The sequence below is a fragment of the Schizosaccharomyces japonicus genome, assembly GCF_000149845.2.
Source record: "Schizosaccharomyces japonicus yFS275 unplaced genomic scaffold supercont5.2, whole genome shotgun sequence".
In the NCBI taxonomy this organism is placed as follows: domain Eukaryota; kingdom Fungi; phylum Ascomycota; class Schizosaccharomycetes; order Schizosaccharomycetales; family Schizosaccharomycetaceae; genus Schizosaccharomyces; species Schizosaccharomyces japonicus.
In genome coordinates, this window is record NW_011627861.1 from 408679 (window position 1) to 429354 (window position 20676).

Genomic DNA, 20676 nt, shown 5'->3' on the forward strand with positions numbered 1-20676 from the left:
TTTTTTAGAAAAAACACAAGAAAATAGAAGAAAACAATCAAAAAAACAATGTATTCAGCGTTACGCCGTAAAAGTACAAAAAATCCACGTGCAATTGGCTAGAGACGTCGCGTTTTTACCAGTTTTCTTCTCTTCCAAATGGTAGTGCTTTGGGAGAGTTCGCACGACGGTACTTTTGAGATTTAAGCTTTTCGCAAATAGAGTTATCAGATGAATTAAAGTGAAACTAAGCGAGAAAATGGCCGAAAACTGGAAATCCCATAGCGGGTCGTTGCGAAAACGTAAGGGGATTAAAATAAAGATGAAATAAACGAAATAAATAGACTGAATAACAGCAACAATGTCGGTACATTAGAAATCTCCGCTCAATTTCATCCGTTTTCGCAGCTCGTTACACGATTGCTATGGTTGTTGCGCCGGCCAAAACATGTGACGTCACCTAAGTAACGACGACGGGACCATATAACCAGCTATCTCCTACTCCCGGTGACGAACAACGTAACCACTACCAAACACACTGCAGAGGCACAAGTTCTCTATTTTTTGAAGAAACAACTGTTTTCGTAAAGAATGCTGGCTTTAAAGCTGCAAAGAAAGTATCCGGAGCTTTCAAATGAGGAAATCTTCACTTTAACCGAGCAATTTGGCCGGTTGGATGTTGATGGCAAGGGATACATCGACCAACCTTCTACGATTAAGGCTTTCGAGAAAATGCAGAATGCTTCTTACGACAGCGTTCGGGAAGCTTTAAAGGAGGTGAATATTGATGCTTCCGGCCGTGTTGAGACGGAAGATTTTGTTGCTGTAAGGAATTGTGTACGTTTTTGGGAATGAGAGCTAATCTTGTACCGACGAACAGGTTTATGCTACCCTCAAGAAGGGTGTGGAGGCTGCTGAAGTTCACAAAGGACGTATTACTATCAAAGGATCGTCAGCTAGCGTTTCACATACGATTAATGAAGAAGAACGCCGTGAGTTCATTAAGCATGTTAATTCTGTGCTTGCTGGCGACCCGGATCTGCAGGATCGGATCCCTATCAATACGGAGACCTTTGAGTTCTTTGATCAGTGCAAGGGTACGTGGTTACGTTGTATCTTGGTATTGTTTGCGTATATTACCTTGAGAGTCTCCTTATTATGTTATAGCTTGATCACTAATACGAAAACAGACGGCCTGGTACTGTCTAAGCTCATTAACGACAGTGTCCCCGACACCATCGATGAGCGTGTGCTCAACAAACCCAAAAACAAGCCTCTTGACCGTTTCAAGCAAATTGAAAACAACAATGTTGTAATCAACTCCGCCAAAGCCATGGGCGGTGTCACGGTTACCAACATTGGTGCAACGGATATCCTGGAGGGCCGTGAGCATCTTATTCTGGGTCTCGTATGGCAGATTATCCGCCGGGGTTTGCTGAGTAAAATTGATATTACTCTGCATCCTGAGCTGTATCGTTTGCTGGAAGAGGATGAGACGCTGGACCAGTTCCTTCGTCTGCCTCCCGAAAAGATTCTGCTTCGTTGGTTCAACTTCCATTTGGCTGCCGCCAACTGGCCTCGCCGCGTCAGCAACTTCTCTAAGGATGTTGCCGACGGCGAGAATTACACCATTCTGCTGAACCAACTCAAGCCTGACTTGTGCTCTCGTGCTCCTTTGGAGACCCGAGACTTATTGCAACGCGCCGAGCAAGTCCTAGAAAACGCGGAGAAACTGAACTGCCGTAAGTATTTGACTGCCACTGCCATGGTTGCGGGTAATCCCAAGTTGAATTTGGCTTTTGTGGCCCATCTTTTCAACACCCATCCTGGTTTGGAGCCTTTGAATGAAGAAGAGAAGCCCGAAATTGAACCCTTCGATGCTGAGGGTGAGCGTGAGGCCCGTGTGTTTACTCTTTGGCTTAACTCTCTCGATGTCACTCCCAGTATTCATGACTTCTTCAACAACCTTCGTGATGGTTTTATTTTGTTGCAGGCTTACGACAAGATTACACCTAACACGGTCAATTGGAGAATCGTTAACAAGCCCCCTACCAATGGCAATGAAATGATGCGTTTCAAGGCTGTTGAAAACTGTAATTACGCCGTGGACCTTGGCAAAAAGCAGGGCTTTTCGCTCGTCGGTATCCAAGGTGCTGATATCAACGATGGCTCGCGTACCTTGACTCTTGCACTTGTGTGGCAGATGATGCGCATGAACATCACCAAGACACTCCAGAGTCTGAGTCGTGGCGGCAAGGAGCTTTCGGATGCCGATATGGTTAGATGGGCCAACGACATGGTTCGCAAGGGCGGTCGTACGGCACAAATCCGCTCGTTCCGTGACCCTATCTTGTCTACGGGTGTGTACGTCCTGGACGTTTTGAACGGTATTAAGAGCGAATACGTTGATTACGACCTTGTTCTTCCTGGAAACACTGAGGAAGAAGCTATTCAAAATGGTATGTCAAACACATTATTACTATTAGCATTGATTAAACCGCGTTTACTAACCTATTTACCTAGCTCGTCTCGCTATTTCCATTGCCCGCAAGCTCGGTGCCGTTATCTTTATTCTTCCCGAAGATATTGTTGCTGTTCGTCCCCGACTCATTCTTCACTTTATTGGAAGTCTTATGGCTGTATAAATAAGCCGCCGTTACATTCCCTGCGTGAACCGCCGTCGATGTCAATATCACCTCCTCAAAACCTCGTCATCTCATCTCGACATGCCGCAGCTACTTTTCTTACTGCCTTACAGTTGTCGAACATTGAACTATTGTTAACCCGGTTGGCAATTGTGGTTTGGCTATTGTATGTTTTTCATATGAATTTTATCTCTCTTCCTCGCGGTCGTTTTGTTACATTCTACAAATTGCATTACTTTTGTAAACCTAGACGAATAAGCCAGTTCTATATGACTGTCATGAATATGTCTGCGGCTTTGCGACTTTTGTGCGCACTCTAGCTTCACAGGGGCTTGGATGTGTGAGCGCTGTTCACGTGGTGGTGAGTTTCTGGTGTTAAGATTTAAGGAGTAACAGTGTGCTACATAGAGCTTCTTCCCGATTTGTTAAACATGTTTACCGGAATACAACGAAACATAGTGCATTCATGACTACCCCCACATCCCCACTTGGGCATAATCTTAACGATACGCGAGGAATGCTCGTGTCCTTCGCAACATCCTTCCTTCGTCTGTACTACGAGAAGACGCGTCAATTACTCGTCAATAAACATAATGATTAAGGCTAAACGAATGTCCAAGCTCATAGAGCAAATAACTGAGCCTACACTGCCAACCGCCATGTAAGTTTTCGCGACTTGAGTATTTACTAAGCAATTGTGCAGGCTGTTTACCACTTCTGGAGCTTTAGTGTCTTACGCTACTTATAATTGTCAAAACGAACCTAGAAAGCGTCTCGAAGATGCTAAAAGAGCACGTTCTATTGCTGCATTGGCCGGCAACATTTATTCCCTTTATTCTGGCGTGAATCCTAGTCCTCTGGTGGCAGAGTCGACGGACGATGTAATTGCTCATCAGCAAGATATCCTCTTCGAAACGATTATGGAATTTGAGAACGGTAAACTGCTCATTTCTGAGATTGCAGAGACAAATGTTGGTAGTCTGACTTCTTCCAACTCTTCCTTGTTACTCGGAATTGTGGGTACGAAAGAAGCCATGGAGGGAATGATGCAGCTTAAGTCAGAACGTCTGAAGGAGTTCTTGTCGGCGGAATTGTCGGACATAGAACATAACACGACTGAAAGTGATGCCTCTGTTCGAGAATAAATCCAATTTTTAAGGCGCACAAGAAACTAAAGTACACAAAATTCATATTTAAAACCCTCAACCAGGCTCTATGTATGCTATCGGTAATAATGTTATCCAAGAGGGTATGCAGTATTCATGTTTAACAAGGAGAGCTTCATTTTCATGCAGCGGCGATTTTCTTTGGTCGTTGAAGCTTGACAAGAAGCTCATCGACATTTTTAAAGTTGCTGTTCGTCTCAGCAAAAAGTTTATGCCGGCGACCCATTGAATGCTGTTATTGTTAGCTTCCGACCGTTTGAGTGTACTGCTGACCGAGGACGGTCCTTCTTACCATTTCAAAGTCTTTAAAACGCTCACAACAGTTCTCGCAGTAACCAGACTTGTTCTCAATTTTGACCTTTTTGTTGGCAAGCGGATCTGCTGAATAGGTTGGTGCAGGCTTACGCTGATTGTTGCGTGCAAACATGGCCTGTTCGAGACGGAATTCTTTGTCCAAAGGTGACACGCTGCTTGATGGGCCAGAGGTACCGCTTGGAACTGCCAGACTGGCTTGGTTTGGGCTCACAGGCGATATGATGCAGTCGCCCATAATGCTGTTTACTACTTCCTGGCAAGCAGCACGATTGGCTATAAGCCTGTTGAACTCGTTATTCTTACGCAGGAATATGCGTTGACGAATGTCACGAGCTCGATGGAAGCAAGTACCAACATGCAACTCCTTTTTCCGTCCGGACATGAATGGACAGCGGCCTTGGCTGCTTGCATTAAGTGTAGGCCAACTTGGGCCCGTCATGGGACTGCCCTTCGGCCATTCTCTGAGTGCCACTGGCTTGTAATGCTGAACAAGATCCCGAATGCACAAGAAGTAATCCTCAAAATACGAAATGTTTCGAGAGGGAATGTACAACTCGTCTTCCGGCATCAAATACACTTTTTCGCCATCAAGCAGTGCCTGCAATGCGACGGCTGGTGTTTGTGTCAGTTTGTTTGGGTTCAGACGTGTAAAAATGAGCCGGTTCAACAATTCTGTACGATTCGTTAGTGCAATTCTTTCGTTGCATACTGAGTGACTTACTGTCGAGTGACCAAATCTTCGTTCCCATTGCACGAGCCTTGGCAAGGATATCGTTTTTCGAGCATTTTAACGAGTTGGTCCTGCGTGCCGTAATGAAGTGAGATATGTTGGAACCAAACTTCGTTTCGACGGTCTACATCAAAACGAATTAGTATGTGATATGTAAGAATGAAGAGCTTGCATGAATACTACTTACCGCCCCCATTTCCTGAATCTTGGCACTCAGCTTCATTTTAATTTCTTCTTCGATGTTGTCGAAGAAGAACACGAAGGAGGGAAAAGCCATCCAGTAATCTTGTTGCCAAAGATGAAGCTTGGAGATCTTGATACTGGCTCTTGTTTCGGGCTCCCTTTTTTTTGAGAAGTCTTCGGCGGTATCTTGGTTTTTATATGTTGCAGCGGCAGCGGCGGCAGCTGCTGCTGCCGCTGCTGCATATGTTTCTTTCTCCTGTTTGATCTCCTTTTCGCTGCTTTTGGAGCTTACTGACTCGACTTGGTTTTGTTCGACAATCCGTTCGAAATTGGTAACAGAAGTTTTTCGCTGACCGACTATTCCTGCATCTCCAGCAATGCTGTTGGAGTTTGTTTGCACACGAAGAGGCAGACGATTGGGTTCCATGATGTTTTAACTCTAAAGATGTTTTTAAAAGCCTCTTGTTCTTCGATGATTACGACTGTAAAATCAATTAGTGAAATAACGTGAGACTGATGGAATTCGTGAGGAACGAATGCAAATCGGATTCCTGGCTACTGCGCGATTACTCACAATTGATTTTATGTTACCAATGGCAGGAATGGCTTACCCTTTTATACCCAGACCATGTCCCAATGTAAACAAAACGAAGTATAAACGAAACTACGCGTGAGGTCATAAATGTGCGTCACGCGTGTTAGCGCGGTCGCGTCGCAACCCCGCACGAAATTCCCCACACGCGATAAAAGCTTGATGGGGATGTGGAGTTAGAGTTTCGCGTTTTAGACGTGTCGTGCTCCGTGCATTTGGAGTCTTATATTAACCTTATTTTTAAGTGGACGCGACGCGTTTAGCTTTTGTTTAGCGACATTTTAAATGTTCCGACTAGCACCAACTTCCCGTACTGGTACACTTTTTCCTCTTGAAAACCTTATTAAACGGACCGGTGGACGTGCTCTTTTGTTTTCTCCTGGCTGTTTATTATCTAATTCACCACATACATCTCCTGTTCGCCCGTTTTCCGCGCTTTTTTGTCGTTCCGTCAGTCAGTTTCAACACAAACGGAACTGTCTTTTACCACACATTCATCAAAATCTTTTCACAATGTCATTCTCATCGTCGGTTACAAGTTTGCTGAGGTAAGATATACTGACCGTTTCTTTGAACGTGCAGTTCTAATGTGGTTTTTGGCCATTCTCACCTTGTTTATCCTTCTAATTCTTTACTGACAATTCAATTACAGCATTTCTACTCCTCCTGCTCATTATTTGGCTCAGAATCCTCTGAATCGTTTGAGTTTTAAGCGTGAAGATAAGGAGTTTTTACGAAAGGCATTCACACATCCTACTACCAAGTTTCTTCCTTTTTACAAACTTGATCCAGCTGTCTGTAAGAACACTGGAGAGCTTCACTACATCTCGCTGGCAGATGTTCGCCCATATCTCGCAGAACATCCAATTGAAAAACCCGAAAAAGACTACTTGGAAGCGGCATTAGAAAACAAAAAGCTGGCGCCCGTTACCATCTATCTCGGAACAAGCAGCTTAGGAGACTCGGAAAAAGAATGGGAAGCCGGTAACATTTTCGCAATCGATATCTCTTCGTTAGATGATCTGCACAAGCGACTCGGTGAATCGGGTGTCGTGTTTCAAAACTTTCGCTCCTTACTGGTTACGGGCACGATTTCCATTGAGTCCTTTGGAATATGTTCCTTTGCTCGTTCACTTCTCGATTGGAATAATAGATTTATGTATTGTCCTGGATGCGGCGGACCTCAAGTGGCTAGTCTTGCGGGAACGAAACGCATTTGCGTTCAATCCGCCCTCGGTCGAGCAGATTGTCCTTCCAAACACGGTGTGAACAACTACCAATACCCTCGCACGGATCCGTGTGTCATCATGGCTGTATTGACCCATGACAAGCAGCGAATCCTGCTTGGACACGGAATGCGTCTTCCTCCTGGAATGTTAACATGTCTTGCTGGCTTCATTGAACCCGGCGAGAGTATCGAAGAAGCTGTTCGTCGGGAATCGTACGAGGAAGCTGGAATTACTGTTGAGAAAGTGATGTATCATTCCAGTCAGCCATGGCCGTTTCCTCAAAGTTTGATGATTGGATGCTTTGGCATTGCAAAAGAAGGCTCCGTAATTTCTCGTGATAAGGATTTGGAATTAGACGCAGCAGATTTCTTTACACGGGAACAAGTCCGTGAGGTAATTAATTGGGACGCTTCAAAAGGAGATGCTCTTTTCAAACTCCCTCCTCCCACTTCTATTGCTTATCGACTTATACGCGCCTTTGCTTACGACCAATGGGATATATCTGGATCTACGATTAAAATATAAAACAGACAAGGGTGTTGATCGTGAAATTCTAAAGCTCGTTTTTCTCCCTTCGTTCTTTTGGTCATCCTTTTGATAATTGTTCGTCTTCAATTCTCATGCAAAAGGTATTCATTTCCTTGCACATTCATGGATAATAAAAATCAACCGGCGATATTCATTCCATTTTTTATGAGTGCTACTACATTCCACAAAAATATACTCTTTATAGAATTTGATAATTGACTTCTACTCGGCTAAAGGGGGTTCTTTCCACGAAAGGTTTTCTTGGTGAACAATGATACATAATTCTCGGTAACTCTCTTGGGATAAATCTTTGTTCATACAAACACACACACACATGTTTGATCATTCCACGAACTCATTGAAGCCTGTTAAATACCACTAACGACTTAGACCTTCGAAAGGTCGAATTAGCCAAAAGTTCATATCATAGACTTCCCATATGCTTACTCACTTACTTTAATCATTTCAAACTCAAATACCCTCATATGTCTTCACACAGAAAAAGAATGACTTGGTATTACTTTGTACAACTTGTTCATGTTTGATGATTGGAATAAAATAAAAATATATGATAACTCATAAGAAGAAAAATAGAAAATTAAAGCGCACTAAACATTGCTACTTGTTTCCCGTCATTAATTCATTGGACCTTTCCCGCTTCGCCTTTTTCCACAGCAGTACGGTGACAGCTTTTCGTACACTCCGTCCAGTTTCTTCTAACGCACGAAGTAAGTCCTCCTCTGTAGCACCAACATACTCAAGAAGATCATCAAGCACTGCGTCTGTAGAATCAGGCATAAACTCTGTGACAACATTCGACGAATCTGACACACTGCCACACAGTGATGGTAACGAGTCTGGATGAACAAGAGGAGCTGATGAAGCAGTATTGGAGCCTTCAGAGAGTGCAGGAACTGGTTCTAATGGCGCCGGCTGCGTCGATGCTGCTGCGACACTCACCGGAATATCCGAGACTGCCTCATACAAAGCAATAGTATTGGGCTCCGCAACGGATGATGATGTTTGCGACGATGATGTCTCCACGACCTGTTTTCTGGGAGTGATGGAAACGGAAGCCAAAATGTTTCGAATGGTAGGCTCTTTCGATAGCCGACGAGGTTCGGGGGTCTTTTCAATACGTGTTTCAGATAAAGAGCTATTCTCTTCCGAAACGGATGCACCTTGTGAAGATACAGATGCTTCCGGTGCAGTCTCAACCGAAGGTGTTTCGGTGTTCGGTACATTAGGCAGACGCTCTGAAGCAACTTCAGAACTTTGGGAGATATGCGGTAAGTCTGATTCTTCGGTTGATTTACTTGGTGGACGCACAGCAGCGGCAAACTCATCATCACTTTCGAGCGGTGGTATATCCAACTCCTCATCCGGTTGCAAAAACCCCTCTTTGACATGTTCGGCAGCGAGAGCTACCGCCTTTTGTGCCGCCGTAGTTGCTTTTCGAAGAGGAGAAGGTCGTGTCAAGGATGGCAGCGACGATGCTGAACTTTCTTCCGATGAGGACCCTGGTATGAGCGGCAACTCGGGCAATGGTGCACTTTGTGATTGTCCTGGCGTCGTCTGTTTGTGTTCAGGCGAGAGCTTACGTTCACTTGTTGGAGCCTGTAAACTCGTTTCTTCAAGTGGAGCCGCTCTCTTTTGAGGGGTGGTCGTTTCATTAGTCACGTTTTCTGCCTCCGGTCGTTGCCGCGTGGACGTTGAATCCGGGACATTTCCATTTTGATTTGTAGCGACAGCCGGACTAGCATGTTTCTCTACGTTCTTTGGAGAATATGTTGTGTTCGTCAAATAGTTAATCCCCGGCTTACGCAAATTTTCTTGAAAAACAACAGTTTCAATGACTGCATCATCAAGATCAATCATTTCATCGTTCGCCTGACTGGTTTGTGAAACCATGGGCGACGAAGGGGAACCAAAGGCCGGCATATCCTGATCCTGGTTAAGTGATGGGAATGCTGACAACAGTTTCTGCTTCCATTCTTCTGCCGAGTAGCGTGGATACCGTAAAGTGATAAGGGTACAGAGATCATTAAGGTTTTTTGTTGTACCGAATTGCACAATAAGAGGAGCGAGCTCATCCACTTCATTGATCGTTTCCGAAAACTGGCTAGAGATAGCCCTGTTGGCTGGAACCAGAGACTCGATTTCGGATCGTAAGAAAGGTCTAGGATTCTGTTGCTGCTCATTGCTCACTTGCTCGGAGGGTCCACCGGCTGCAGGCGCTTCATTCGTGATGGGGATGGGAGGTAATACGGGTTCAGGTAGATATGGTTTTAGTTGTTTTAGATAGTGCTGACGCCAAGAGTGGTAGGTGTGCTGTGGGTACTATCGCAAACTGGATTAGCTTTACAGTCCACATTTGAAGACGTTTTTCGGCTGACCGATGACACACAAAACATCGTTAAACGTACCTTTTCCTCGAGTTCTTGATACACTTTATTTCCGTTACTCTGAACGCCTTTTCGGTGAATGAAATGGACAAGAATTCGTTGATCTTCAAACGAAAATGGAACCCGTTTTTGAGTGGAATGTTTAGAACCAGGTGAATTGGGAGCTTGTGGAAAAGGTGTATTAACGAACGAGGAGATACTAAGAAGTTTCCCTTGTTCGATACATTGATCAATCCAAAGTTCACTCACAATTGGGCGTGTCTGGGAGAGCGGCAACGAATCTCGTTTTTGAAGATCTGACTTACGAACCCGTCCAATTCTGATGTCTTCAGAGTGATACGACTCAAAAGTTTTCGCGAGAATGCTGTTTCCGCCATAATTCTGCAAATTTTAGGTTAAAATCCCTCCAACCTCAAAATCCTTACGTACTGTAAATTTATGGGCGTACTGAGACGCATTGTCGATATTCTCTGATATCACCGCAAGTAAGGGCCGGCCATCCTCATGTACAAACAGGTTTGTAGAACTCATGTATAATACACGCAAAGATAGTCCAGAACCCCTCAGTTACCAAAATGTGACAGGTTCTTCTTGAGAATAAAATTTTGGTGTGGTCGTTAACGTACTGTGTTTGAACAGTAAGGCACCATGGATCGAGGGAATTACTGACTATGACAACCCGTCAAACCCTGAAACAATCACGTTCTTTTATACAGAAAAATGACCGATGCTGTTATTTGAAATGAAACGTCGGCTGGCGTGTATGCATGTTTTAATAAATTAGAAGGTTCTTGATGTCCGTCTTCCTTCATAACGACGACTTTGTTTTCTCTAGCGTTAAAGAGACAGGTCGGAAAGTTTTTTTGTTTTTGCTTTTTTTCCACCGGTAACAGTGTTAACGATGTGAACGTAAAAGATGGAATAAATAGAAGTCATAGATGAATGAAATAAAGAGAGCCTGATAAAGAAGTCCGATTGAGTTGAAATGAACTTCGCCGTCATAAAATAATTTCGTAATCGTAAAAGACACATGTTGCTGCTCGTCAACGAACGCATGCTTCTCGTTATTCTCTTTCCGTTACACAAGACCAAGCACAATGACAAATTTGATAGAACGACTTAGCTCATTTTGATTATACAAGGTCGAGCTCTTCCAGCCCCAACTTTGTCCATTCTCGAACGTATCCGCTGAAGCAACAAAGTACGACATGCCAATGTTTCCTTCGCTCGCTGGAGAGTAAACGCTGAAGTAACTCATGACAATGTGCCGGTTGTCAAGGTATACCGTAGGTGAATCTATTTCAGCGGGGCTCGAATTCATAACACTCCGTTCTGTCTCGTCCTGCGAATTTTGGGTGAATGAATCGAGCGAGTCCTGTGTCTGCGAACTGTACGAAGATACACGCGTGCTTTGTGTATCAGCGTAGCGGGAATCTGAACCATTAAGCATTCGCATCGTTGCATGCTCAGAAGCACGGTGTAGATAAACTCCCAATTGACGAAGCTTACTGTTTTTCTTTGAACGAACTTTTTCGATGTAAACGTTCCAATACGAACCCGCGTAATAGACCGTTTGTGAGTAGACACGTTTATTCATCCGCAGCAGATCGATGTCGTGGAATTCTACGGAGAAGCGGAAAGGAGGAAATTTAGAACAATGTTTGGATGGCCGGAAAATGTCCCCCTGTCTGGCATCGTCGTAGACTGCGTGCTCACCGATGTGAAAAGGGATATTGTAATTAGGGAAGGATAGTTCAGAGATAGCGGTATCATCGTGTTGCGGAACATCATAGTATATGTCGGACATGCTGGGTTGTGGGAGAGGGGATTTTTGGGAAACTTCCGTCTGCTCTTCATTGTCTACTGCTGCATTTATGCAGAGATTGAGAGATGGCGAATGCTCGTCGTTGTGTGTAATTATATGCTGCAGCTCATCTGAGAGCCAGTGTGAGCGGTATAAAACATGTGCTGGCACAAGTGGGTGTCCGTCGGAATCACGGTCTTGCATTACTTTGAGACGCTGAGCAAACGTTAAATGCATATAATGAACTCCATAAGCCAAAACAGACCGTAAACAGCCCGCACCCTCGGTGTGTTCGTAAAAAGCGAAAAGTTCTCTGGTGATGCAGTATCGAGTCCACTCATCGGTCACGAAAAAAGCGTCTGCACTAAGTACACTTGCTGTTATAAGAATGGGAAATCGAACCCAAACCTCCAAGGGCGCATCACTGCCTTCCCGACACAGCATTACTTTAGACACCTCAATGAGTAATTGTGTAGTAGGACCGTAATCTTTTCCAGCGTTCACCGCAAAGTCTAAATGAGAGGCCATGTCTGATAATGAATGTGTGAGTCGTAGCAGTTCCTGTACGCATTGTAAAACAAGGTCATCCAAACCCAAGTAACACGCCGTAGCAATTACTGTATAGAGCTCCGAGAAAGTCGTTGGAAGGTCAATCCGGCTATACAGGTACTTTAAACAACATAGAAAACCCTCCAAAGTGATCATTTCGTCTTCATCAAAGTGCAAATCAATGGCAGAACATTTGCTTTCCAACCAGTCGCCCTCAAACATCGCAGAAAAGAATGGGGACTGATCAAGGATTATTTTATGGAGAGCATACGCGTTTCCGAAAGCCAGAACCGTGATATCTGAGCAGTAACCTTGCTCAAATCCACGCTGGAACAGAAAATTGTCGAGTCGACCAGACAATTGTGAAAACGACCGTGAGTCTACTGATTCATGGCCCATCCCAGAATCCGACAAACGCGTCTGAAACGAAGCGGTTTCCACGTCTGAAGAACATTGACTTTTTTCAAAGACGACGGCGTGCTAAAATACCGTCTGTCAGTCGGTGAACCGAGCAAACTTTTGGCGGAATAAGGTTTCCGATGCGAATTCTCTTGCAAACGCAGAGAATATGAAGATGTGCGGCGGGAGTTGCTCAATTGAAGTTCAGATAAGTCATGATTTAGTGCTTCATAGGTTTCGCCTGACACGGGTGCCAACGATGCCATGGACAGTTGGTAAAGGAACAAACGCGCCTGACACGTCCCAAACACTTTATGATCTGCGCTACAGCTCACAGGAGTTCTAAAAATGCGTATTGTGCGTTTTGACGAGATCGTTATTCTTTTTGTGCACTTTTTGGTGTAGCAGCTGTGTTACTTTAACGAAATGTTATGCACTACTTCGTAATGTTTTAAAGTAACATCGCATAACTGACCAAGAGCAAAGAATCAAAAAGAATCTGGCCGCCGCCTCGGCTTGTCCTCTCCCAACCACCACAAAAAAAAAGAATGAGTGCCGGCAAATCCATTCCTTTGTTCCCCTCTAAGACTGCCATTGAGGCTTCCTTTGTTCCTCATGCCAAGGTTTCCAAGCCTGTTGTGCGTTCCGTTGAACCCATTGGCCCTTATTTCCTTGCTCATGCCAGACGCTTGAAGTATGGTCGCACGTTCAGTGAGGATGAGCGTTTGACTAAGAAGGCCGAAGTCGTCGACAACAGCGGCGAGGAGTCTGAGGATGAGCCTGAAGACCCCGAGATGTTGCGTGCTGACCCCAAGGAATGGAAGAAGCAAGACCACTATGCCGTTTTGGGTCTGTCCAAGTACCGTTACAAAGCTACCTTTGAGCAGATTAAGAAGGCTCACTTGAAGAAGGTTCTGAAGCATCACCCTGATAAGAAGGCCTCTTCTGGCAACTACAACGATGACTCTTTCTTCAAGTGTATCCAAAAGGCTTATGAGATTTTGTCGGACGAGACGAAGCGTCGTCAATACGATTCTGTTGATGACAAGGCCGACGTCGAGCCTCCTGAGGAGGACGAAGACGGAGAGGGTGATTTCTTCGAGCAATGGGGACCCGTGTTTGCCAGCGAGGCCCGTTTCTCCAAGAAGCAGCCCGTTCCCCTTTTGGGTACCATGGAAAGCAGCCGTGCTGAGGTGGACAACTTCTACAACTCTTGGTACAACTTTGACTCCTGGAAGACATTTGAGTACTTGGACAAGGATATCCCCGATGATGGCGAGTCTCGTGATAACAAGCGTTTCCAAGAGAAGAAGAACAAGGCTGAGCGTCAAAAGAACAAGGCTAGAGACAACGCCCGTCTTCGTCACTTGATTGACCGTGCCATGGCCATCGACCCCCGTATCAAGCTCTTTAAGCAGCAAGATAAGGCTGCTAAGGAAGCACGCAAGTGGCAGCGTGAGGCTGGCGCTCGTGAGGCTGCTGCTGCCAAGAAGAAGGCCGCCGAAGAGGAGGCTGCTCGCAAGGCCAAGGAAGAGGCTGAACGTGCTGCCAACGCTGCCCAAAAGAAGAAGGCCAAGGAGGACAAGAAGAAGGCTCAGAAGAAGGACAAGAAGACCGTCAAGGGAGCCTTGAAGGACTTCACCTACTTCTCCGGTGCTGAGGAGCCTACACCCGAGCACATTGACATGGTTCTTCGCGACGTTGAGGTCTTGATGGCCAACTTGGGTGACGGTGAGCTTGGACAATTGGCCGGTGAAATCAACAAGGAGAAGGGCAAGGGTGCCGATGCCGTGCGCTCTGTCTTTGATGGTTTTGCTCGCAAGTTTATTGAACGTGGCAGCATCAAGGAGAACGATGTTATGTTCTTTAGCAAGTAAGCTGCGAGTTAGCAGCGCTTGAGATGTTTACCCCAAGTCTTGTCTGGGAAGCCAAGGCCAGGATATCAAGTGCACTGACAGTGTCAGTGCAATGTCGACGGCGGTCCGTCTAAGGCTCGTTTTATTCTTTTCTTTTTGTTTGGTTCTTTTTGGTCTAGGTAGGTTTTGAAATTGAATGGATGAGCCGAACAAGAGGAAGGCGGGGGAAGCGGGTGCGGCTTTGGTTTGTTTTTTGTTAGTCGATTAGAGCGAGCTGTGTCTACCAGAGAGGGCAAGCAGCATCTGGGTTTCCGCTGGCCGTTCCGTTCATCTTTGATCTGTTCTCGAGCTGTCGACCTAGCATCATTGATTCGAGCCTGTTGAACACCTTGCGCCTCGTTACTCATCACTAATCGCCTATACCGACATCGTATGCATCAGTAACAAGTATACCGCAGTACTCTGCAGTGTTTTATTTCATTTACGCGTCACGTTTGCCCCCTTTAAAACATTTACCGCACCCTGCCCTGCTGCGCGTTCCCGCTCCCTCCTGCTCCCTCCCGCTCGCAACATAAAAGTGACCAGCACACCGTGAAAACGACGAATCCAAAAATGAGTGAAGGCTTTACGGACGACGAGCTTTCGCTTCCCAAAGGTGCGTAACGACTTCTCTTGAGCGACGATGCTAACGGTTTGACGCAGCGACGGTTCAAAAATTGGTTTCCGAAATGTTGCCTTCGGACTTGATGTTTACGAAAGAAACAAGAGATTTATTAATTGAATGTTGTGTGGAATTCATTCATCTTGTTTCCAGTGAAGCAAACGAAATTTGTGAAAAAGAGGCCAAGAAAACGATTGCAGCAGAACACATCATCAAAGCTCTTCAAAACCTCGAGTTCAAGGAGTACATTGACGAAATTGTGGGTGTCGCTGCCGACCATAAGGAACAACAAAAGGTGAGGGAAAGATGGAGACGGAGACGGAGACGGAGGAGAACAGTCATCCAGTGGTACAGTTCTCCAGAATACATTCATGGCGAAATGACAATACGCTGGACGGACAACGCGTCACAGAAAACAATCCCTAGTAAATTTACCCTGCTAACAATGTTACAGAATCGTGAAAAGAAAACAAGCAAGTTTGAACAATCAGGCGTGTCCCGAGACGAACTGCTGCGTCAACAAGAAGAGCTACTCAGCAAGGCTAGAGAGCGCTTCCAAAATCAAAACAAGAATGCTTCGGCTTCTGGTCAAACTGCGTAGTTAGAACGACGGTCTGACTTGCACACTGCATCGCATAGTGTCGCTTGCACACCCTGTAATTCTGTTCACCTGGCTCGAGTCCAGGGCTCGTCTCGTACATTATATTTCCTGGTTAATACGAATGGTGGGTATATGATTTGGAAGAAACGCTGAAGCGAAACTGAAAAACGTAAGGATTCACGGTAAAAGAGTGCACGGTGTATGATTCGGGTTCGTTTCTGTCTCCCCAACGAGACGACTGCTTGTCCTTGTCCTTGTTCTTACGAACTTTAATCATGCTTTTTCAACAAAGAATCGCCTGAACGCTTCTTGTCGAGAAAGCAAAAGTAGTAGTCGAGCATCTCAATCGTCTCTGTTGGGCTCGATACCCACACAGTAGTAGCTGCGGCACGCTGTAATTGTTAGTAAACGGCAACAGCTGCAACTCGAAAACCAGTTCGAGAAATTCTCTAACATACCGCCTTGTAATCGTTATGACCAACAGACAAAAACTGATCACCAACGTGCAGACAACGAGAAGACTCAGGCACGCCAAAGTACGCTTGCAAGCACTGCACGCCCAGCTTTTTGTCGCCGATGTCGCACCAAATGTCATTACCGCCGTTGAAGGCGGTAAACGGAATGCTGAAGTTTTCCATAAGAAGGTTGCTTTGCGTGTCCAGAACAGCCTCCTCCAGCTGTTCACGACGGAAGGTGTGACCGGGCTTGGGAACAAGACCAACGGAACGCTCTTTGCGGACAAGCACTGCATCCATATTGAGTGCCTCAATACACTTTTTGAAACAGAGCTCGGCAACATCTAGGATTCGTTGACAGTCCTCGCGAGACCACGTCAACATTTGTGGCAAGCTCCATTCTTCCGGCTCAATCCATGTCAAACCGGAGGAAGGCTCGTAACGGAACAAGTAATTGCTCTCGCCTCCCAGCACATGCAGGCGTTTTTTCTGTACATCGGTCAAATCGCTGTCTTCTACGGCACTCAAAAGGCCCGAGAAGCGATCAGAGTACTCACGTCCCGTTACGCTGGGATAGCCGGCAGCTGTAAGAATAGTGACAAATTTGTCCTCTCTCAAAAGATGCAGCAGACGAGAAATGACCGGGTTGTTCGAAATGAGAGGCTGACCATCTTCATACAACGTTACATCACCATCGAACGTAACCATGTCAAGACCGTTTTCTGCCAAGTAAAGCAGCTGGGCAGCACCCAGAAGGTAACGAACATCATTAAAACTTGGAGCAACAAATCGACGCTTTGCCAAACACAGACGTGGCTCCAAAATGTACATAGCCCGTTCCAGCGGCAAGGGCGTCCAAAAATTAGTAATGCTAGGAACTAACATTTTAAGTCGACTAGAACCTCTCTCGCCAAATTGGCGGATATGTTCAACTGAAATAGCATGTTAGTGAGTTTGATAGGAGGGGCGACATTGAGGGCCGTGTATACATGGAAGCCTTGGATGTTTTGAGTGGTTAAACATGTCAACACACTGTTTTTCATATCATTCCTTCGTTCGTTCAAAAACTTCCTTAAAGAACTTCCTTAGAACTCCATTGAAAACTTACTGTGGCTGTTAATCAAATATTCGACATCGCGGAGGACAGTAGCGTAACGCTTTAAGGTCTCATTTGCGTGTTTTGTAGCTTCATATTTATCGGCGAAATGTCCTGTCTGAAGCGTGAAGGGAACTGCCAAAAGACCCTTGATCCACTCAATGAAATTGTCCTTGCGGTGAACCTTTAATGCGTATTCAACGCGATACCGGGTAGCCATGTTTTGTATGTGGTAGAGGGTTGAATTGTTTTGCCCGTTAAACTGAAAACACCCGTACTGCCTGAGAAAAATAAACGCGGTAAACGTGGATGAGGGAGAAGGAGTAGATAGCAATGATGGAGATAAGGAGGATTGAACACGAACGTTCTGAAGTGTTGCAAGAGACGGATGAAGAAGCAAATTGTTGGAAAAAAAAAAAAAATATGATTGAACACGTTTTGCCTGTACGATAGACGAAAACGGACTTGAGCATTCGAAAAAGGAGAGCTAAAAACGCGTAATACAATAGTCGGAAACGCGAATTTTGTTCATGGAAATGTAGTTTCGTCAGTTCGTCGGGTTTTCATCTCGTCTTGCTGACCATTTTTGACATTGAAAGTCTGTGAACGTCTTAAAACGCGTGTGATAGACATTTTCCATGCATCAAACAAGTAAATCGTCTATCGTTGTCTTAATTCCTGCTGTTTCTAGTCATTTGCTGCATTTTTGTTGTTAGCTGTCAAAACTTGCTTTAAGACGCGTCGCGTCGCAAACAAACCTTAACTATGTTTCGCCAACACAACACAACTTGCCCTTTCCCAAACTCTTTGTAGCTGAAAATACGGTTCTATGTCCGAAAAACAGGCAAAAGAACCTTATGGAGGATCTGCTCTTAGTGAATTGACGAACATTCCCGACGTTCCTTCAACAGATGGAAAAAAACCCGAAGAGGAAAAGTTTGACTTAGGTTTAGATGAAGAAGTCGTCATTAAGAAGGAACGAAAACCGAGAATTAAGCTCGATGAAGACTAGTACGGCACGACGACACGACGACACGTTATATTTATGCGTTGTTGAGATTTTGACTCAATTCACTTACTAACCTATTCCTTTTTTTAGTCTGCTGTCCGAAAACGGTATACCGCGGCTACGTAAAACTGCTCCTTCACTACGTTTCAAGGGAAAGAATCATGAAGCACAGGACATGAAACGGTTGTTGGCTTTCTACCAATTGTGGGCACACGAGATGTTTCCAAAAGCAAAGTTTGACGACACAATCATCGGCCTGCAGTCTCTTGGTAAACGGCGTATGATGAAGATTCATCGTCGGCACTGGATCGAAGAGTACTCGAATCCTCACAGAGACGAAGACCTCTTTGCTGATTTATTGGAAGATGAAGCGCAACACAAATCAAAGGATGCTACTGGATCCAAACAATCTGAGTACGTACAAACGGCGGATGATGAAAACTTCGTTGTACGTGACCCGGATGACGAATTGATGGGATAGGAACAGGGAAAGATGTTCAGTTTTGATGCCCTTACTTAATTCGGATTCGAACACGTCTAAAAGATTTTTGCCCCAAGCCCAATTGCTCCTTTTCCTCCCTCCAGACCCTACACCTTTCTTTTTATCATACTCTTTCATTTACTATTCTTCGGGCGTATCGTGCTCGCTCGTTATGATTACTCGTTGCTTGGATGAACAATCGTCTTCCAGTCAACAAATTGACCGGAGAGTTTGGTGGTGGGCTGCAGAGAAAGAATGGTAAGAGCTTTGCCAATGTCTTCGGGGTTCACGAGCTTACCGGTGGCCTTGAGATTTTTGAAAAAGTCGTGCATGTCGCCCATAGCATTCTTGTTCCGCTCCTCACGAATTAAATCTTGCATGCTAGTATCTACGGCACCAGGTCGAAGAGCCACACTCATCACATCCGGTTCCTCACTGCCAAGGTTTTGAACCAACATATTGATGGCAGCCTTTGAACAGCAGTAAGCAGCCCAAGCAGGGAGAATGTGAACAGCGGCTCCGGAAGAGACAATGACTATACTTCCCTTTTGCTTACGAACATAAGGAAGTGCTTCCTTCACCATTTCCACAACGCTAAAAAAGTTAACGTCAAACAATTTACGCCATTCTTGCATGTCAGCTTCGGCAATATTCGCAATGGGTTCGACGACACCAGCATTCAGGATCACAGAATCAAGACGGCCAAAGCGATCCAGTGCACGTTGAACGGCTTCCTTTGCACAGGTACAGACGTCGCCTTGGACATGCTCCATTTTGTCGCTATTTGCCTTTAAAAGGTCTTCAAGCTCGTGAGTCATGGTTCTGCTCACAGTGACAACGCGAGCCTGCTTTACCAAAGCGGCAGCAGCACACAGGCCAATACCTCTCGAGGCACCGGTAAGCAAAACAACTTTTTGATCAGACATGTTTCTGGGGACAGGAAAATCGAACGTCAAGTTCTAAGCGTAGGAAAGGAAGTTTCGGATGGCTGAACAAAGTCGGAGTGACGACGCGCTATACCATAGTTCGGGCGATACGACGTGTTCTTGCCAGAAAAAGCCGCGAATAGGCAGATGGTCTAGCGGTCCTGAAAATCTTCAATCAGCTTGTTTTTCCAGTTGTTTTCGTAACAGACCAGCTCACAATTGGTCATCTGTTGCATGTTCTTGGATCTTCGTCTTTTCCTGTTTCTTTCGGCTCATCAAAGTAAGCTCCACACGTGCATGGATTTTTGACGAATCATAAAAATTTGCGACTTCACCTTATATTTTGGTGACATCATGAAGTTCATTTCTTGTTTCGCGTACAGACTGCAATTGACGGAGGAAAATCGCTTGAAAGATCGGTCGAGGGACGAATATTCAGTTTATATGATCCGTCTACCTGTTTCTCCGCTTGAACGAGATTTTTGGAAAGAAACTCTGCAATTTGGTTACCCCAGTCAACCTTCACTTGCAACTCCTCCGGAGGGAGGTTTCTGTTTTGTATAAACTCCTGACGGATTCTTTGACGTGCTGCCTCAAGCATCGCCTTGTCTCCTATATAAACAGCTGTTAATTTTGGCGCCAATAAAGATGACCATCTTACGAACTTTGGAATACTGCTGTGGTCGAGCGGAACAACTTTCGGTAACAAGCCCTGGCTGCTGCGCGTTCCATCTCGTGTTCAACGAAGAATGTTACTGTTTATTAACACTGGGTACACTCCTGGTTTGTCGTAAGAAGCCAGCCTGTTTACCTCTACGACATCAATGGTTATGATATCAATTAATAAAGTTAAATTAGGTTATCTTAGCGAACGTCATTTGCTAGAGAAATGACAAATTACAATTAATAGAAAACAAGCAAATACAACAAGAAAAGAGCTGTGAATAGGTATTCTCAAATGGTCAGTGTTCTTCATAACCTTTCACTGCGTAAAAAATTTCTTAAAAGTTCATCATAAAGAAAAAGAAAAGACAACTCGGTCATTAGGAAGAAACGTAAAAGTTCAC

General features: G+C 45.0%; 12 protein-coding genes across 12 annotated transcripts; 6 read left to right on the forward strand and 6 right to left on the reverse strand.

Annotated features, from left to right (window-relative positions):
• The first annotated feature begins 484 nt into the window (after positions 1 to 484).
• SJAG_03088 (fimbrin) lies at positions 485 to 2935 on the forward strand. Its single transcript, XM_002174218.2, has 4 exons — positions 485 to 804; positions 860 to 1076; positions 1170 to 2438; positions 2503 to 2935. Exons 1-4 carry the CDS (start codon positions 571 to 573, stop codon positions 2622 to 2624), a joined length of 1842 nt encoding a protein of 613 aa, XP_002174254.1. The 5' UTR covers positions 485 to 570; the 3' UTR covers positions 2625 to 2935.
• A 201-nt stretch (positions 2936 to 3136) lies between these two features.
• SJAG_03089 (hypothetical protein) lies at positions 3137 to 5771 on the forward strand. Its single transcript, XM_002174219.2, has 2 exons — positions 3137 to 3285; positions 3328 to 5771. The coding sequence occupies exons 1-2, from the start codon at positions 3218 to 3220 to the stop codon at positions 3767 to 3769; spliced, it is 510 nt and encodes a 169-aa protein (XP_002174255.2). The 5' UTR covers positions 3137 to 3217; the 3' UTR covers positions 3770 to 5771.
• SJAG_03090 (Spo4-Spo6 kinase complex regulatory subunit Spo6) lies at positions 3829 to 5655 on the reverse strand. The gene is made up of 4 exons (XM_002174220.2): positions 5023 to 5655; positions 4827 to 4959; positions 4083 to 4777; positions 3829 to 4022 (listed from the first exon to the last, which is right to left on the reverse strand). The coding sequence occupies exons 1-4, from the start codon at positions 5443 to 5445 to the stop codon at positions 3912 to 3914; spliced, it is 1362 nt and encodes a 453-aa protein (XP_002174256.1). The 5' UTR covers positions 5446 to 5655; the 3' UTR covers positions 3829 to 3911.
• Positions 5772 to 5903: 132 nt separating the features above from the next.
• SJAG_03091 (NADH pyrophosphatase) lies at positions 5904 to 9135 on the forward strand. Its single transcript, XM_002174221.2, has 2 exons — positions 5904 to 6158; positions 6263 to 9135. Exons 1-2 carry the CDS (start codon positions 6124 to 6126, stop codon positions 7362 to 7364), a joined length of 1137 nt encoding a protein of 378 aa, XP_002174257.1. The 5' UTR covers positions 5904 to 6123; the 3' UTR covers positions 7365 to 9135.
• On the reverse strand, positions 7898 to 10303 carry SJAG_03092 (telomere binding protein Rap1; the record flags this gene model as incomplete). The annotated part of the gene is made up of 3 exons (XM_002174222.2): positions 7898 to 9707; positions 9794 to 10153; positions 10202 to 10303. 3 exons carry the CDS (start codon positions 10301 to 10303, stop codon positions 7986 to 7988), a joined length of 2184 nt encoding a protein of 727 aa, XP_002174258.2. The 3' UTR covers positions 7898 to 7985.
• Positions 10304 to 10850: 547 nt separating this feature from the next.
• On the reverse strand, positions 10851 to 12524 carry SJAG_03093 (hypothetical protein; the record flags this gene model as incomplete). Its single annotated transcript, XM_002174223.2, has 1 exon — positions 10851 to 12524. The coding sequence occupies one exon, from the start codon at positions 12522 to 12524 to the stop codon at positions 10851 to 10853; it is 1674 nt and encodes a 557-aa protein (XP_002174259.2).
• A 507-nt stretch (positions 12525 to 13031) lies between these two features.
• Positions 13032 to 14705, forward strand: SJAG_03094 (zuotin). The gene has a single exon (XM_002174224.2). The coding sequence runs from the start codon at positions 13073 to 13075 to the stop codon at positions 14399 to 14401; it is 1329 nt and encodes a 442-aa protein (XP_002174260.1). The 5' UTR covers positions 13032 to 13072; the 3' UTR covers positions 14402 to 14705.
• Positions 14706 to 14814: 109 nt separating this feature from the next.
• Positions 14815 to 17922, reverse strand: SJAG_03096 (IMP 5'-nucleotidase). Its single transcript, XM_002174226.2, has 3 exons — positions 17206 to 17922; positions 16101 to 17029; positions 14815 to 16034 (listed from the first exon to the last, which is right to left on the reverse strand). The coding sequence occupies exons 1-3, from the start codon at positions 17411 to 17413 to the stop codon at positions 15912 to 15914; spliced, it is 1260 nt and encodes a 419-aa protein (XP_002174262.1). The 5' UTR covers positions 17414 to 17922; the 3' UTR covers positions 14815 to 15911.
• Positions 14936 to 15893, forward strand: SJAG_03095 (transcription corepressor). Its single transcript, XM_002174225.2, has 3 exons — positions 14936 to 15035; positions 15083 to 15336; positions 15496 to 15893. Exons 1-3 carry the CDS (start codon positions 14993 to 14995, stop codon positions 15640 to 15642), a joined length of 444 nt encoding a protein of 147 aa, XP_002174261.1. The 5' UTR covers positions 14936 to 14992; the 3' UTR covers positions 15643 to 15893.
• Positions 17456 to 20569, forward strand: SJAG_03097 (replication fork protection complex subunit Swi3). Its single transcript, XM_002174227.2, has 2 exons — positions 17456 to 18204; positions 18293 to 20569. Exons 1-2 carry the CDS (start codon positions 18023 to 18025, stop codon positions 18681 to 18683), a joined length of 573 nt encoding a protein of 190 aa, XP_002174263.2. The 5' UTR covers positions 17456 to 18022; the 3' UTR covers positions 18684 to 20569.
• Positions 17958 to 19699, reverse strand: SJAG_03098 (hypothetical protein). Its single transcript, XM_002174228.2, has one exon. The coding sequence runs from the start codon at positions 19607 to 19609 to the stop codon at positions 18860 to 18862; it is 750 nt and encodes a 249-aa protein (XP_002174264.1). The 5' UTR covers positions 19610 to 19699; the 3' UTR covers positions 17958 to 18859.
• Positions 19635 to 20491, reverse strand: SJAG_03099 (hypothetical protein). Its single transcript, XM_002174229.2, has 2 exons — positions 20275 to 20491; positions 19635 to 20221 (listed from the first exon to the last, which is right to left on the reverse strand). Exons 1-2 carry the CDS (start codon positions 20339 to 20341, stop codon positions 19971 to 19973), a joined length of 318 nt encoding a protein of 105 aa, XP_002174265.1. The 5' UTR covers positions 20342 to 20491; the 3' UTR covers positions 19635 to 19970.
• Positions 20570 to 20676: the final 107 nt, after the last annotated feature.